This window comes from Oncorhynchus tshawytscha, linkage group LG06 (genome assembly GCF_018296145.1).
Source record: "Oncorhynchus tshawytscha isolate Ot180627B linkage group LG06, Otsh_v2.0, whole genome shotgun sequence".
Taxonomy (NCBI): domain Eukaryota; kingdom Metazoa; phylum Chordata; class Actinopteri; order Salmoniformes; family Salmonidae; genus Oncorhynchus; species Oncorhynchus tshawytscha.
In genome coordinates this window covers 66,531,031-66,543,862 of record NC_056434.1, presented here as the reverse complement: position 1 = coordinate 66,543,862, position 12,832 = coordinate 66,531,031, and the positions used below count along the sequence as shown (strand labels likewise).

Here is a 12,832-nt window from a genome sequence, read left to right as displayed (position 1 = left end):
TCTCTCTCTCTCTCTCTCTCTGTCTCTCTCTGTCTCTCTCTCTGTCTCTCTCTCTCTCTCTCTCTCTCTCTCTCTCTCTCTCTCTGTCTCTCTGTCTCTCTCTCTCTCTGTCTCTCTCTCTCTCTCTGTCTCTCTCTCTCTCTCTCTCTCTCTGTCTCTGTCTCTCTCTCTCTCTCTCTCTCTCTCTCTCTCTCTGTCTCTGTCTCTCTCTCTCTCTCTCTGTCTCTCTCTCTCTCTCTCTCTCTGTCTCTCAATTCAATCTTCTTTATTGGCTCTCTTGCCAAAGCAAGTCTCTCTTAACAGTAAACTCTACAGAAGTCTCTTACAAATGTCTATTATATATATATACAGTGTTCTCTGTACAAATCTCTCTGTCTCTGTCCCTCTCTCTCTTGCTGCTCTCTAGATATGGGAGTTTTTCAAAATGTCTTCTTTGTGGATCTCTCTCTCTCATCTTGGGCAGGAGGTTAGGAAGTGCAGCTCAGTCTCTCTCTCTTCTCTCTGTCTCTCTCTCTCTCTCTCTCTCTGTCTCTCTCTCTCTCTCTCTGTCTCTCTCTCTCTCTCTCTCTCTCTGTCTCTCTCTGTCTCTCTCTGTGTTTGTTGCTCATTTCACCACCCACAGCGCCATTAGTTTACATTGACTCACTAACAAGCTGGGGGTGTTTTTACTCCATTTTTATATATGTGACATAGCCTGTGTTGTCATGACAGCCAAAGGAGGGATGGTTGTCATAGAGGTAGTTTAGTTTAAGGGAAATTCCACGATAACGGAATTACGCTGAGACTGCTTTGAACAATTTACACAGTTAAAAAAACTAAACATTTACCAGTAAAACTGTGCGGATGCAAAGTTTGGTAACAGAATTACTGTAAAATCTCCCTCAGTTTTATTCTGTTACCGTACTTTGTATCTGCACAGTTCTTCCTGTAAATGGGTTTTTGTCAAATGTTCAGTGGAAATTGTTAAAAGTAGTCCTGCATAGTTCTCCACGGTTTGTTAAACTTTGAAATCAATGCCTTTTGTTTAGTATAGATTTTAAAGTGAAAAAATCTCAGCGTAATTCTGTTACCATGGAATTGCCCTCAACTCTATTATCCTACGGTGAATATTCACACCATACGAAAATTACAATATAAACAACAATCAACATGTATGTACAGTTATTCATGCAAAGAAACATGTAACCTGCCACAGTCTTTATCATGGACAAAGAGAGGTCTGCAGAGTTTCTGAGGAACCCAAAGCCTGTCACATGAGGTCAACTGGATGAACTCTGATTGGCGGTTCACACTTCAGCAGTGTTGTGAGCAGTCATGGGTGTGATTTCTGATTGGCTTCTCCTGCAGTTCCAGGTCAGGTCCCGTCTCCCAGTGTGACTTGGTGTGTGAGCAACGAGCAGAGGCGTTAGTTAGTTAGTTCCACACGCCTAGCCAGCTGTGGTGTATCTCTCTCAGCCCCCTGGTCAGGGTCTCTCATCTCCTTTCTGACATCCCTTCTTCCCTTTTCCCCCTCTATCTTCTCCACTCTTTCCCCCTCCTTTCTCTCCCCTCTCCCTTCTCTTCTCTCTTATCTTATCATTGCTTTAGTCTCATAATGGCTGTGCTGTTCGTTCACTCCTGGACAGTTGGACACAAAGTAGCGCTCTCTCTCTCTCTCTTTCTGTCTCTCTCTTTCTGTCTCTGTTTCTCCCTGTCTCTCTCTCCCTGTCTGCCTCGGTGTGTCTTTAAAGCCGGCATGTGAGCCAGTGAGGGTTTGAACAAAAGTGGCCTGAAACAGTGGATATCCCTCCATTGTTTATCTGGCCAGCTGGACAGGAGGGTGTGGCCAATAGAGAGCCAGAGCACAGCGACCACCACTGTAGACACACACACACACACATTTAGACTTTCAAACACACTCTTGCATTGGGAAAACCAGGTTGAGGTAAGACAGGGTTGGAAAATGGAAAGACTTTGCTTGATAACAACTTCCCTCGTGTCTCTTGGTTCTTGCCCCTCTGGCGCTTACAGTCAGTTCATGTTATCCAGTAAATATTGTACTGTAAATGTTTTATTTGACTAACTCTCATTCTTATGTGAGCTCACTTGCATTGCTCTGTGTGTAATTTTCTGGATGTTTCTCTGTCCCAACAGTTTGAGATTCACGTCAGGGATGGGCTGAATACTCATATCTAAACACCTAAATTTTGAGTTCCCTGGAAAGTTGTGACAGCGCTTTCCTCTCTTCCTGGTAGATCGGGCCCAAGTGGAAGGACGTGGTGTCGCGTTGCATCAAGGGCCACTATCAACCCCTGCTACTGCTCTACGCTGACCCCCGGGGGACGCCCGTGTCAGTGCAGGACCTGCCCTCCCGCCTGGACCTGCACCACTTCAACAAGGCTTACTACGACAGCGAGGACTCGGGTACGAGACGCCTCGCGTCACACGAGATCACCGCTACACACACAGGATGGCTGTTACATACTACGCATGGGTTCAAATAGTATCCGTTTTCTTTCAAATGGAACTAATGGAATAGTCCCTAAAGTGCAAACCCCGCCCATCTGGTACTGCGGCTTGTGTCATCCCATTATCTCTGCAGGTTGTCTGTGTCTGTTCCGTTGTCATGCTGACGTGTTTTGCTCATCATGTGTCATCATCAGGCCGGGAGCCGTCCATCTCAAGTGACACTCGCACCGACTCGTCGACAGACAGCTACTCCTACAAGTACTCCCACTCCCACCATGAGTCCATGGCCAGCCACTTCTCCTCCGACTCCCAGGGAACCGTCATCTGTAACCCGGACAATGATGCAGCCTCACACAGCAGCCTGGAGACCACAGGTAGGAGGAGGAGGAATTCAGTTCAATTGTTTGAGGTGAAGAAAACATTACTTTGAGAAGCTCCACAGCTCATTAGTGGTGATGAGTTACAGCTATCAGAAATACTATCAGATCCCCAAATGGGCACATTTATAAGCCTACGTTTGCGCGCAGCCCAGGTAGCCTAGTTCTACTTCTATGTGTAATCAGGTGCGCGTCCTTACTCAACATTGACAGTAGCAACAATGACTAAATTGACAAAACTGGAATGAAATACACCAAAACTTGTTTCTCACAAATGTAGCATAGGTTGTGTGCACCGCAAGCAATGTAAAGACTGTAATAATAATATATTGAATACATTAACAGAAATTACCATAACCAAACAAACACTGCAGATTAGAAATTCTAGGAATTAACGGTAAATGTAATACTGGTGATAAATGTAATGGGGAATTGATAGACATTAAGAATCAAGGCAAACATTTCACACAATAAAGTTATGAAACAATGAATGTTGTCAAATTGGCGGGAGAGAGCACATTCTGGAGAGAGACGTGCTTTGTGTATTTAAGCCACACTCCCCTTCTTCTTGGACTGTTCCATCTCCGCGCCCTCCGCAATGGATTCGTCTCTGCCTCCGCAATGGATTCGTCTCTGCCTCCGCAATGGATTCGTCTCTGCCTCCGCAATGGATGAGTTCACTGAGATAGGCACGAATCAGACAGGTTTCTCGTGTGCCATAAAAAAATCATATATTTGCTGAATGCTCGACTAAACAAAATCTCGGGCGACCATCAGCCTATTGACCAGTCGACTAATTGGGGTCAGCCCTATTATATACATACACACAAACATATATATGGAATAGATGCACACACATGCATACACACTCATACGGACACACACATGCACACACACACACACACATACACACACATACAGTATACTCCCATGCATATACACAGACTAAGCTATGTATTTAGTCATGCTTTTACCTTGCACACATGCAACTACTTAGGATGATGAATGTAATACTCACCCCAACATACTGAGACCGTTTTGTATGTACTGTATAGAGGATTAAAGCCACAGCCATTACCCAATCATGTTAATCATTGATCATGTGTCATCATGTCTCGCATGTCCTAACCACATAAACGGTCATTCAAAATGTCCCCCCCCGCTTCTCATTGTTGCTAAGGCCAAGTGGTGGACAGTGGACCAGTGCAGTGCCACTCTCTGAGGAAAGGTGGGACAGTGGACAGAAAGGGCGGGGCCAGTGACAGGAGGCGGAGCTCTAGTCGTCCTCGCCGACTTGAGGAGAGGAGCCGGGGCTCTAAGACTGACGAGGCCACGTCGGCAGGTTACCACAGCGAGGGTATGCAGGAACCAATCACACGGCAGAACCAGGAGACTAGGGACCAACCACACAGCAGAGCCAGGGGACAAGTGACCTATGAAATAAGGGCATGATGGCTCAGGAGACTATATACTCTATCTAGCAATTTAGACTTCATCAGAATCAGTGCCTCAGTACTTCCAAGTATTGTGGTTTTCCAAATTTAACCAGAAGATCAGAATCAGGTACAGCAGTAGGGTATCGTGTAGTTTACTGTAATATGTGTGTCCTTACCATTTTATTTTGTTGCACTTTCAGCCCGTTATTTTCTTGCTTTTCCCACCTCTCCCCCATCAACACATGACATCATACCACTAACGTCTTTATCTCCCGCTCTCACTCTGTCTCCCTTCCTTCAATCTCACTCCTTTTCTCTCCCTGGTTTCCAGGTGAGACTCTGAAAGAGCAGCAGGCGCCACGCACCGCAACCAAGTCCTCCTCCTCCAGCCGACTGAGGGACTTCAAGGAGACCATGAGCAACATTATCCACAGCCGGCCCCTCTCCGCCTCCTCCTCAGGCTCCGGGGCCCTTGGGGGTCTAGGTGTTGAGCCGGGGGCCGCCACCAAGTCCAGAGACTGGGAGGCCGACAGCACCAGCAGTGAGTCCAAGTCCAGCTCCTCCGGGGGACGCTACAGACCGGCCTGGAGGCCCCGGAGAGAGGTCCTCAATATAGACAGCATCTTCAGCAGGGAGAAACGCAGACAGGCCGGGTATAGTCCCCTAGGGGCCACCTTGCCTGAAGACAGTGGGGCCCCGGCCGAGGGCTCCACAGGGTCAGTTACTGGAAAAGGACAGGGGCCCTTTGGTAATATGGCCTCCTCTTGGACCCTGCCGACCCCCAGGGGCCATAAGATGGAGCAGCAGCCCCCTAGGCTCATCCAGAGGATGGAGAGCGGCTATGAGAGTAGCGAGAGGAACAGTAACAGTCCTGTCAGCCTGGACATGCCTCTCAGCGAGGGACCCAATGCTGCTAATGCACACAGGTACAGTCAACTGTATTCATACCCTTATGACCACTATGAAAGATTCCAGATGACCGTAACTCACGTATCCGAAAAAGGTAGAGTCACCTTTTGGTGACATGGTGAACTGCGTATGACCTCTCCGTCTGTCTCCCTGCGTGTCTCTCAGGGACACCGGTCTGAAGAAGCCCTCCAGTCCCGGCTCAGGTCCATCATGGCGTACCGTGCCCAAGTCTAAGAGCAGCAGCGCTCTACTGCAGGATGTCAAGGCTTCATGCAGGGGCAACAGCCACGTAAGCCTGGGTAGGTCTGAGTCCGTGTGTGTGATTGTGTTTCCCACAATGTGTGTGGGAAAGTGTATTTTTACGTGGGATTTGGGTCTGTTTTAGGGGGTGTGTATATACATCACACCATGTCTAATGTGAATGTCTGCATGTTCACCATATCATGTTTACACACTATTGTCTCACCCGTGTGCTGCACATAATGGAATGGTTTCATAGCATGTGACCCCTGAGCAGCTGGTTTCTGTTCATTCATATTGGTGTCTCTGTGTGCTCAAAGTGTGATGAAGTGTACACACTGTCACTCCCCACACCTTTTCTTCCTTGATATAGAACAGGGAACATTATAGAAATCTGCGATATCAACGTGTTTGTGTGCGTGCATGTGTGACACAGCGGAAGAGGGCCGCAGCGAGCTGGACGAGCTGCAGGAGGAGGTGGCCAGGCGAGCGAGGGAGCAGGAGTTACAGAGGAGGAAGGAGAAGGAGAAGGAGGCCGCCTTGGGGTTCAACCCCAGACCCAGCAAGTTCATGGACCTAGACGAGCTTCAGAACCAGGGTAAGGCCCCAGACACAGCCCCAGACCCAACCTAGAGAACAATGACTTGTATTAGTTGTTCTGTGGGAGGCAGCCCTGCCCCACCCTGTGTGTGTGTGTGTGTGTGTGTGTGTGTGTGTGTGTGTGTGTGTGTGTGTGTTTATATAGTAGTTGTCTAAGTGCTCCCTGTCTAAAGCACCTTGCGTGGGCTCTCTAATGGGACCTCTATTTTCCAACAGAAAATAGCATATTTCCACCACACACACAATAGGACGTTTCCTCATTCAGAGGGTTAGAAACATGTTTGATTGTTTTCTGCGAGTGTAGTGGAGAGAAATTGGATGAGCTAGTGAGGTTTGTAGCACTATTCAGTGATTTAGGTAAGTGGCGCTAGCCAGCTACGATTCTGAAGTGAAACTTAAGTCTTGAGTTAACTCAACCCCACAGTGTGCCTTTTTTGTTTTAAAGAGCTTTTTTTTTGGTGCGTTTAAAGAGCTTTGCTTTTGGTGTGCGTGTTCCTTAGGCAAAGGGGACAGCTTTGAGCGGTGTGTGCCGGACGCTGAGGTGCTGCTAGACCAGTCTCTGCGTCTGGAGCAGGCTGGCGATGTGTCTGCCGCTCTGTCAGTGGTTAACGAAGCTATGTGTAAGTAGCCTTAAACTGCCTCCCTGTGCCTGCTGCCAGCCCAGTCGCCCCGCTATAACACTGTACCACCACCGACCTGTCTGTGTCCCTGTGTCTGTCTATGTGTGCCTCTGTTGGTTTCACCTGTAGTCCTCACCACTGTTGTGCATAAGACAGCCATGCTAACTGCTAGCATGATGCTGGTCATGGTAACTACTTGATTGAGGGAAAATGTACTTGCTACGACTGTGATGTGGTTGTCTCACCCAGTTACCTTAAGATGCCCTAATTGTAAGTCACTGTGGATAAGAGCGTCTACTAAATGACTCAAATGTTTTTTAAATTGAAAAAAAATCATATTTATACATTTTTAATCATGTGAATGCTACAAGAAGGGTAATTTTGACCTTGGTGTTGGACAACTATCTACTTCCAGGCCACAGAGTCACTTGGTTTGAACCAGTCAAATGAGTAGGCCATACCTGAAAGGCTAACTTGTGCCACTGTATCGGAAGAATAATTGCCACAACGCTTGTGCAGTGTGGTGTTCTATCGTCTCCTAGCGATAGTTTATTACAAAACCCTAACTTTCTAGTGCCCTCAACTGTAGCTCTTGTTCTATCCAAATATTATGACATTTGTGCTTTCTGTCTAGTCACACTTACAATAAGAGACCTAAACCTAAAACAAAAGCCCATAAACATAAGGAGCAGTCTTGAATGAGGAACGACAAGGGGAAGGAACAATTTGGTCTGTCTAAACACACGTTTGAGAAGGCTGAAAAGGTCGGCAGCCCTCTGTCTACCAACCGTCTCTGTCTGATGATAATGAAACGAGGCGAGTCGTCGGCGTGTTTACCCATCACCATGGTTACTAGCCTGCCTGCCTGGCGGTGCGGAGAGGGACGGGTCAGGGGGTGGGGAACCCAGCGCTATGACAACCAAGTCTCCCAAAGGTTCAGTTAGGACAATGTGTCCTCGGTCTGTTATGTCAACATGCCAGTGAGTCTGTTAGTATGGTGTGTGTCTCTTGTCTGTTCGTCCTCATTTCCTAGTATGTCTGTGTATTGATGTGACTTTCACAGTATCACTGTCTCTGTCGTGAGCGTCTTGGACATTGAATGTGTGTATTATACTTCTGACTCGTCCACGGAGGAATGCTCACAAACACCCAACTCTCACACACACACACACACACACACACACACACACACACACACACACACACACACACAGTTTCCCCTGTCAGGCACCCAGTGAACCCTTGTCCCACAAACCCCATTTCTCCGTTTAAGATCTACAGCAAGTCAAGTCGAGTACTAAAAGCGTCTGAACTAAAGATATTTGGCCAGCTGACCAAGAAAAATTGCTTCTCTATTTCTCAATTCAGCTGCCACGATACAGTATGAGTTAAAATACCAAGGAACAGCCTTTAGTTTCTTCTCAGCCTTCTTAGATATTGCGTCAAGGGAAGGGCTCAACTTAAAACCATCAATTTAAGTTTTTGGGCTTAACATAATTCACTTTGATTAATTTAACATTATTCGATATGATTTAACCATTGTGCCATATGAACAGAATCTTTTAAGTGTCACTGTGGATATTAATTTCCCTGCTTGTGTCCATTTTAATGTACCAAGCGTGGTGCCCGTTTGTGTTTTCCCCGACCCCAAAACCCTCCCCTCCCAAACCCCACCCCCATTATTTCAAGTCTAATCCTATGATTTAGTTTTGTGCCAAGTGTTTTTGCATGCATCTCCATAACTCAGCTCTTTATTTTCTGCATTTTTCTTTTTTTCTTTTCTGCTTTCCTTCCCTTTTTTTTTTCGCCCTGTAGCTAAACTCAGGCTTCCCATGCATGAGGGCGGTGCTAACACCCATAGCAGGACAGTGGCTGAGGCCCGGCTGCAAAAGTGCATGAGGAGAGCGCGGGGCCTGCAGCAGCGCATGCAACAGCAGCAGCAGGAAGACAGACCTCATCAACAGGATCAGGAGCAGACAGAGGAGCAGGATCAGCCCTGTCCCTGTCCCCAGGAGCCCCCCAGGTACCAGCACTGTCTCCTGTCTGTGTCCTGTGACTCCCGTCCCCCAGCTCACCTGCCCTGTTCAGCCCACACTCCTGGCTGAGTTCCTCATGTGGCTCTGGAAGGAGTGGAACAAGGGATCGCACAGTCCTTGTTTATTCTTTAACATGCAAAATGCCTTGCAGGTAGTATAGGAAAAATACCATTGATTTTGCATACAAAGCGAGAAATGCTGTTTCATTTCATTGAACCTAGGTTATTCAAAGTAGGCTTATATATTTGGAGTTTTATCAGTTTGCTGATGTTATCCTTCATCTACCCATTAATCCAACTTGTTTTTTTCCTAACACACAATTTGACCCTTGTGTTTGAAGATGTACTAATATTTGCTAATGCCACATCGTATTCAGTGACAATGCAGCTAACGCTGCTGTGTTTTTTGGAGGGAGGGTTGTGTGTGTGTTTAGTCTTGTGGGGGTTGCTGTGAGGCCAGGAGCCAAGGGGGTCCACAGACACGAGTGCCTTTCCCAGGGGTCCGGTTCTGAGCCAACCCAGCCGTCCCCTGGGCTAGCCTGTACCAAAGCCCATAAAGATCTGTTACAGGAACATGACACACGTTCACACGCACAGTAAACTCACATACCCGCACACACAGTCCACACACACACACACACACACACACACACACACACACACACACACACACACACACACACACACATTTTAGACCTACAACACAAACCCCTCCTCTGTTTCAGGGCTCAGACATATGAGAGATGCCTGGCCGTGATTCACCAACCAGCCCATAACATGAGCCTCTTTCCTCCTCCTTCCTAGTGAACAGTCTGTCCCAATCAAAATACTGTTGATGGATGCCCAGGAGGACCAACCGCAAGCAGTCCTGGAAGCCACCAGAAGCATGCCTTCTCCTCTCCATGTTAAGCCCCTCCCCTCCAGTACAAACTCACTCCCTGAGCCCTCGAGCCACCCCCCTGTCTCTATGCCCCCAAGCCCTCACACAGGGTCAACCACAGGGGGGTACGTGGCGGAGGCGAGGGGGCGCTGGGAAGGACTGGATATGTCAGGCGTGCTCCCTCATGTGAGACCTCTCCTCAAGCACGCTGCCATGTCCCTGCCTGCCCTGTGCGTGGACGGCTGGGACGAGAGCCATATTGAGGGAGGCCATGACCAGCCCCCAGCTCTGCCCAACTACAAGCCAGCTGCATCCCCACACGGGAACAGTAACCCCGCAGCCCAGACTCTGCCCACCCCACACCCCCACCCCAGGACACCCTCTCCAGTCAGCCACGCCAACATGGAGAATGCCTGCCCCAGACGGCCTTCCCTGGGTCCCTCTCAGCCCCCCCCTGCCCATCAGAACCCTACCTCCTCCAACACCTCCAGGCTCGGTCCTCCTCCCCTTCCCACCCGGAACTGGTCCGGCTTGAGCCTGGGCCGGCCGGATGCTGTCGACTCCCCTTTCTACACCCCTCCCACAGACTCCCACTACCCTCCACCCGCCCCCAGCCGACCAGGGCGGACCCCTTCCCCAGCGTCTGGGGACTACAGGTCAGGTGCCGCCATGCCAGTGGATCACTGGGCAGAGAACGTGACCCGCTTCTACAACTCCCAGCCTGACCCTGTGGTGGGGTCGCCCTGCAAGGAGCTGTCAGAGTTAGACTCTCTGTACCAGGCGAGCCTACAGGCCCCCAGCTTGCCCCGGGCCCCACGTGGAGTCAGCCCCCAGCCCACTACGAACAAGCAACGTAAGGATATTCACTGAGCAGTCACCACTGGGGGAGGACTGAGAAACAATGATTGAGAAAGAGTAAGTGGGCGAGAGCTGTCCACCCCTAATACTGTGTCTCTGTGTTGTATCTGCAGCGGCTAGGAAGCTATTGTCTGGGCTGGCTGCACCTGGCCGCTCCAAGACTCCCACAGCCGAGTTAGAGAGACATGCCTACAGAACGCCAGGCTACACCAGCAGCCCTACACAACACTCCAAGGTCGGCATCCACGTGCTGTGTGTGCGTGTACGTTTGTGTGCATACGGTGCCTTCTGAAAGTATTCAGACCCATTGACTTTTCCACATTTTGTTACATTACAGCCTTATTCTAAAATGTATTAAATATTTTTTTCCCCTCATCAATCTACACACAATACCCCGAAATAACAAAGCAAAAACAGGTTTGTAGGATTTTTTGTTAATTTATAAAAAATCAAAAAACGGAAAAATGACATTTACATACGTATTCAGACCCTTTACTCAGTACTTTGTTGAAGCACCTTTGGCAGCGATTACAGCCTTGAGTCTTTTTGGGTATGATGCTAAAAGCTTGGCACACCTTTATTTTGGGAGTTTCTCTCATTCTTCTCTGCAGATCCTCTCAAACTCTGTCAGGTTGGATGGGGAACGATGCTGCACAGCTATTTTCAGGTCTCCAGAGATGTTCGATTAGGTTCAAGTCCGGGCTTTGGCTGGGCCACTCAAGGAGATTCAGAGACTTGTCCCAAAGCCACTCCTGCGCTGTCCTGTTGGAAGGTGAACCTTCACCCCAGACAGGTCCTGAGCGCTCTGGAGAAGATTTTCATCAAGGATCTCTCTGTACTTTGCTCCGTTCATCTTTCCCTCTATCCTGACTAGTCTCCCAGTCTCTGCCACTGAAAAACATCCCCGCAGCATGATACTGCCACCACTATGCTTCACTGTAGTGATGGTGCCAGGTTTCCTCCAGATGTGACGCTTGGCATTCAGGCCAAAGAGTTTAACCTTGGTTTCATCAGACCAGAGAATCTTGTTTCTCATGTTCTGAGAGTCTTTAGGTGCCATTTGGCAAACTCCAAGTGGGCTGTCATGTGTATTTTAATGAGGAGTGGCTTCTGCCTGATTGGTGGAGTGCTGCAGAGACGGTTGTCCTTCTGGAAGGTTCTCCCACCTCCACAGAGGAACTCTAGAGCTCTGTCAGAGTGACTATTGGGTTCTATGTCACCTCTCTGACCAAGGCCCTTCTCACCCGATTGCTCAGTTTGGCAGGGCGGCCAGCTCTAGGAAGTGTCTTGGTGCTTCCAAACTTCTATTGAAGAATGCTGCAGAGGTTTTTCCGTACCCCTCCCTAGATCTGTGCCTCGACACAATCCTGTCTCGGAGCTCTACAGACAATTCCTTCAACCTCATGGTTTGGTTTTGCTCAGACATACACTGTCAACTGTGGGACCTTACATAGACAGGTGTGTGCCTTTCCAAATCATGTCCAATCAATTGAATTTGCCACAGGTGGACTCCATTCAAGTTGTAGAAACATCTCAAGGATGACCAATGGAAACAGGATGCACCTGAGCTCAACTTTGAGTCTCAAAGGAAAGGGTCTGAGTACTTATCTAAATCATGTATTTCTGTTTTTTATTTTGAAAAAGTTTGTGTGTGTAGATTGCTGAGGATGATTATTTTTTAGTCCATTTTAGAATAAGGCTGTAAGGTAACAAAATGTTCAAAAAGTCAAGGGGTCTGAATACTTTCCGAAGGCATTGTATATGTGTGTGTGTGTGTGTGTGTGTGTGTTGGCTGGTTGTGAGATTCAGGGCTGTGTGTATCGATGTGTGTTGAGGCTGCGTGTAGTGATTTGGTGCAGATGTGCGAAGGCTGTATCTGAGTGACGTGTGTGGCTGGACTGGCATGTGTTTGTGTCAGCCCCTGTGTCTGTACAGGCATGTGTTTGTGTCAGCCCCTGTGTCTGTACAGGCATGTGTTTGTGTCAGCCCCCCTGTGTCTGTACAGGCATGTGTTTGTGTCAGCCCCTGTGTCTGTACAGGCATGTGTTTGTGTCAGCCCCTGTGTCTGTACAGGCATGTGTTTGTGTCAGCCCCTGTGTCTGTACAGGCATGTGTTTGTGTCAGCCCCTGTGTCTGTACAGGCATGTGTTTGTGTCAGCCCCTGTGTCTGTACAGGCATGTGTTTGTGTCAGCCCCTGTGTCTGTACAGGCATGTGTTTGTGTCAGCCCCTGTGTCTGTACAGGCATGTGTTTGTGTCAGCCCCTGTGTCTGTACAGGCATGTGTTTGTGTCAGCCCCTGTGTCTGTACAGGCATGTGTTTGTGTCAGCCCCTGTGTCTGTACAGGCATGTGTTTGTGTCAGCCCCATGTGTCTGTACAGGCATGTGTTTGTGTCAGCCCCTGTGTCTGTACAGGCATGTGTTTGTGTC

The 12,832-nt window shown here is 48.6% G+C and overlaps 1 protein-coding gene across 6 annotated transcripts in view; it reads left to right on the top strand.

Annotated features, from left to right (window-relative positions):
* Positions 1 to 12,832, top strand: part of usp54a (ubiquitin specific peptidase 54a) — a 107,533-nt gene that overhangs the window by 88,449 nt on the left and 6,252 nt on the right. For 4 of the 6 annotated variants that reach the window (XM_042323524.1, XM_042323526.1, XM_042323525.1 and 1 more), the window contains 10 exons: positions 2,235 to 2,403; positions 2,643 to 2,822; positions 4,006 to 4,182; positions 4,593 to 5,187; positions 5,336 to 5,469; positions 5,847 to 6,008; positions 6,511 to 6,630; positions 8,446 to 8,653; positions 9,470 to 10,398; positions 10,517 to 10,638. In XM_042323524.1, coding sequence (XP_042179458.1) covers positions 2,235 to 2,403; positions 2,643 to 2,822; positions 4,006 to 4,182; positions 4,593 to 5,187; positions 5,336 to 5,469; positions 5,847 to 6,008; positions 6,511 to 6,630; positions 8,446 to 8,653; positions 9,470 to 10,398; positions 10,517 to 10,638 — 2,796 coding nt within the window. Of the gene's footprint in view, positions 1 to 2,234; positions 2,404 to 2,642; positions 2,823 to 4,005; positions 4,183 to 4,592; positions 5,188 to 5,335; positions 5,470 to 5,846; positions 6,009 to 6,510; positions 6,631 to 8,445; positions 8,654 to 9,469; positions 10,399 to 10,516; positions 10,639 to 12,832 lie in introns of those variants that run through there. The other 2 variants (XM_042323527.1, XM_042323529.1) reach the window with 2 other exon arrangements.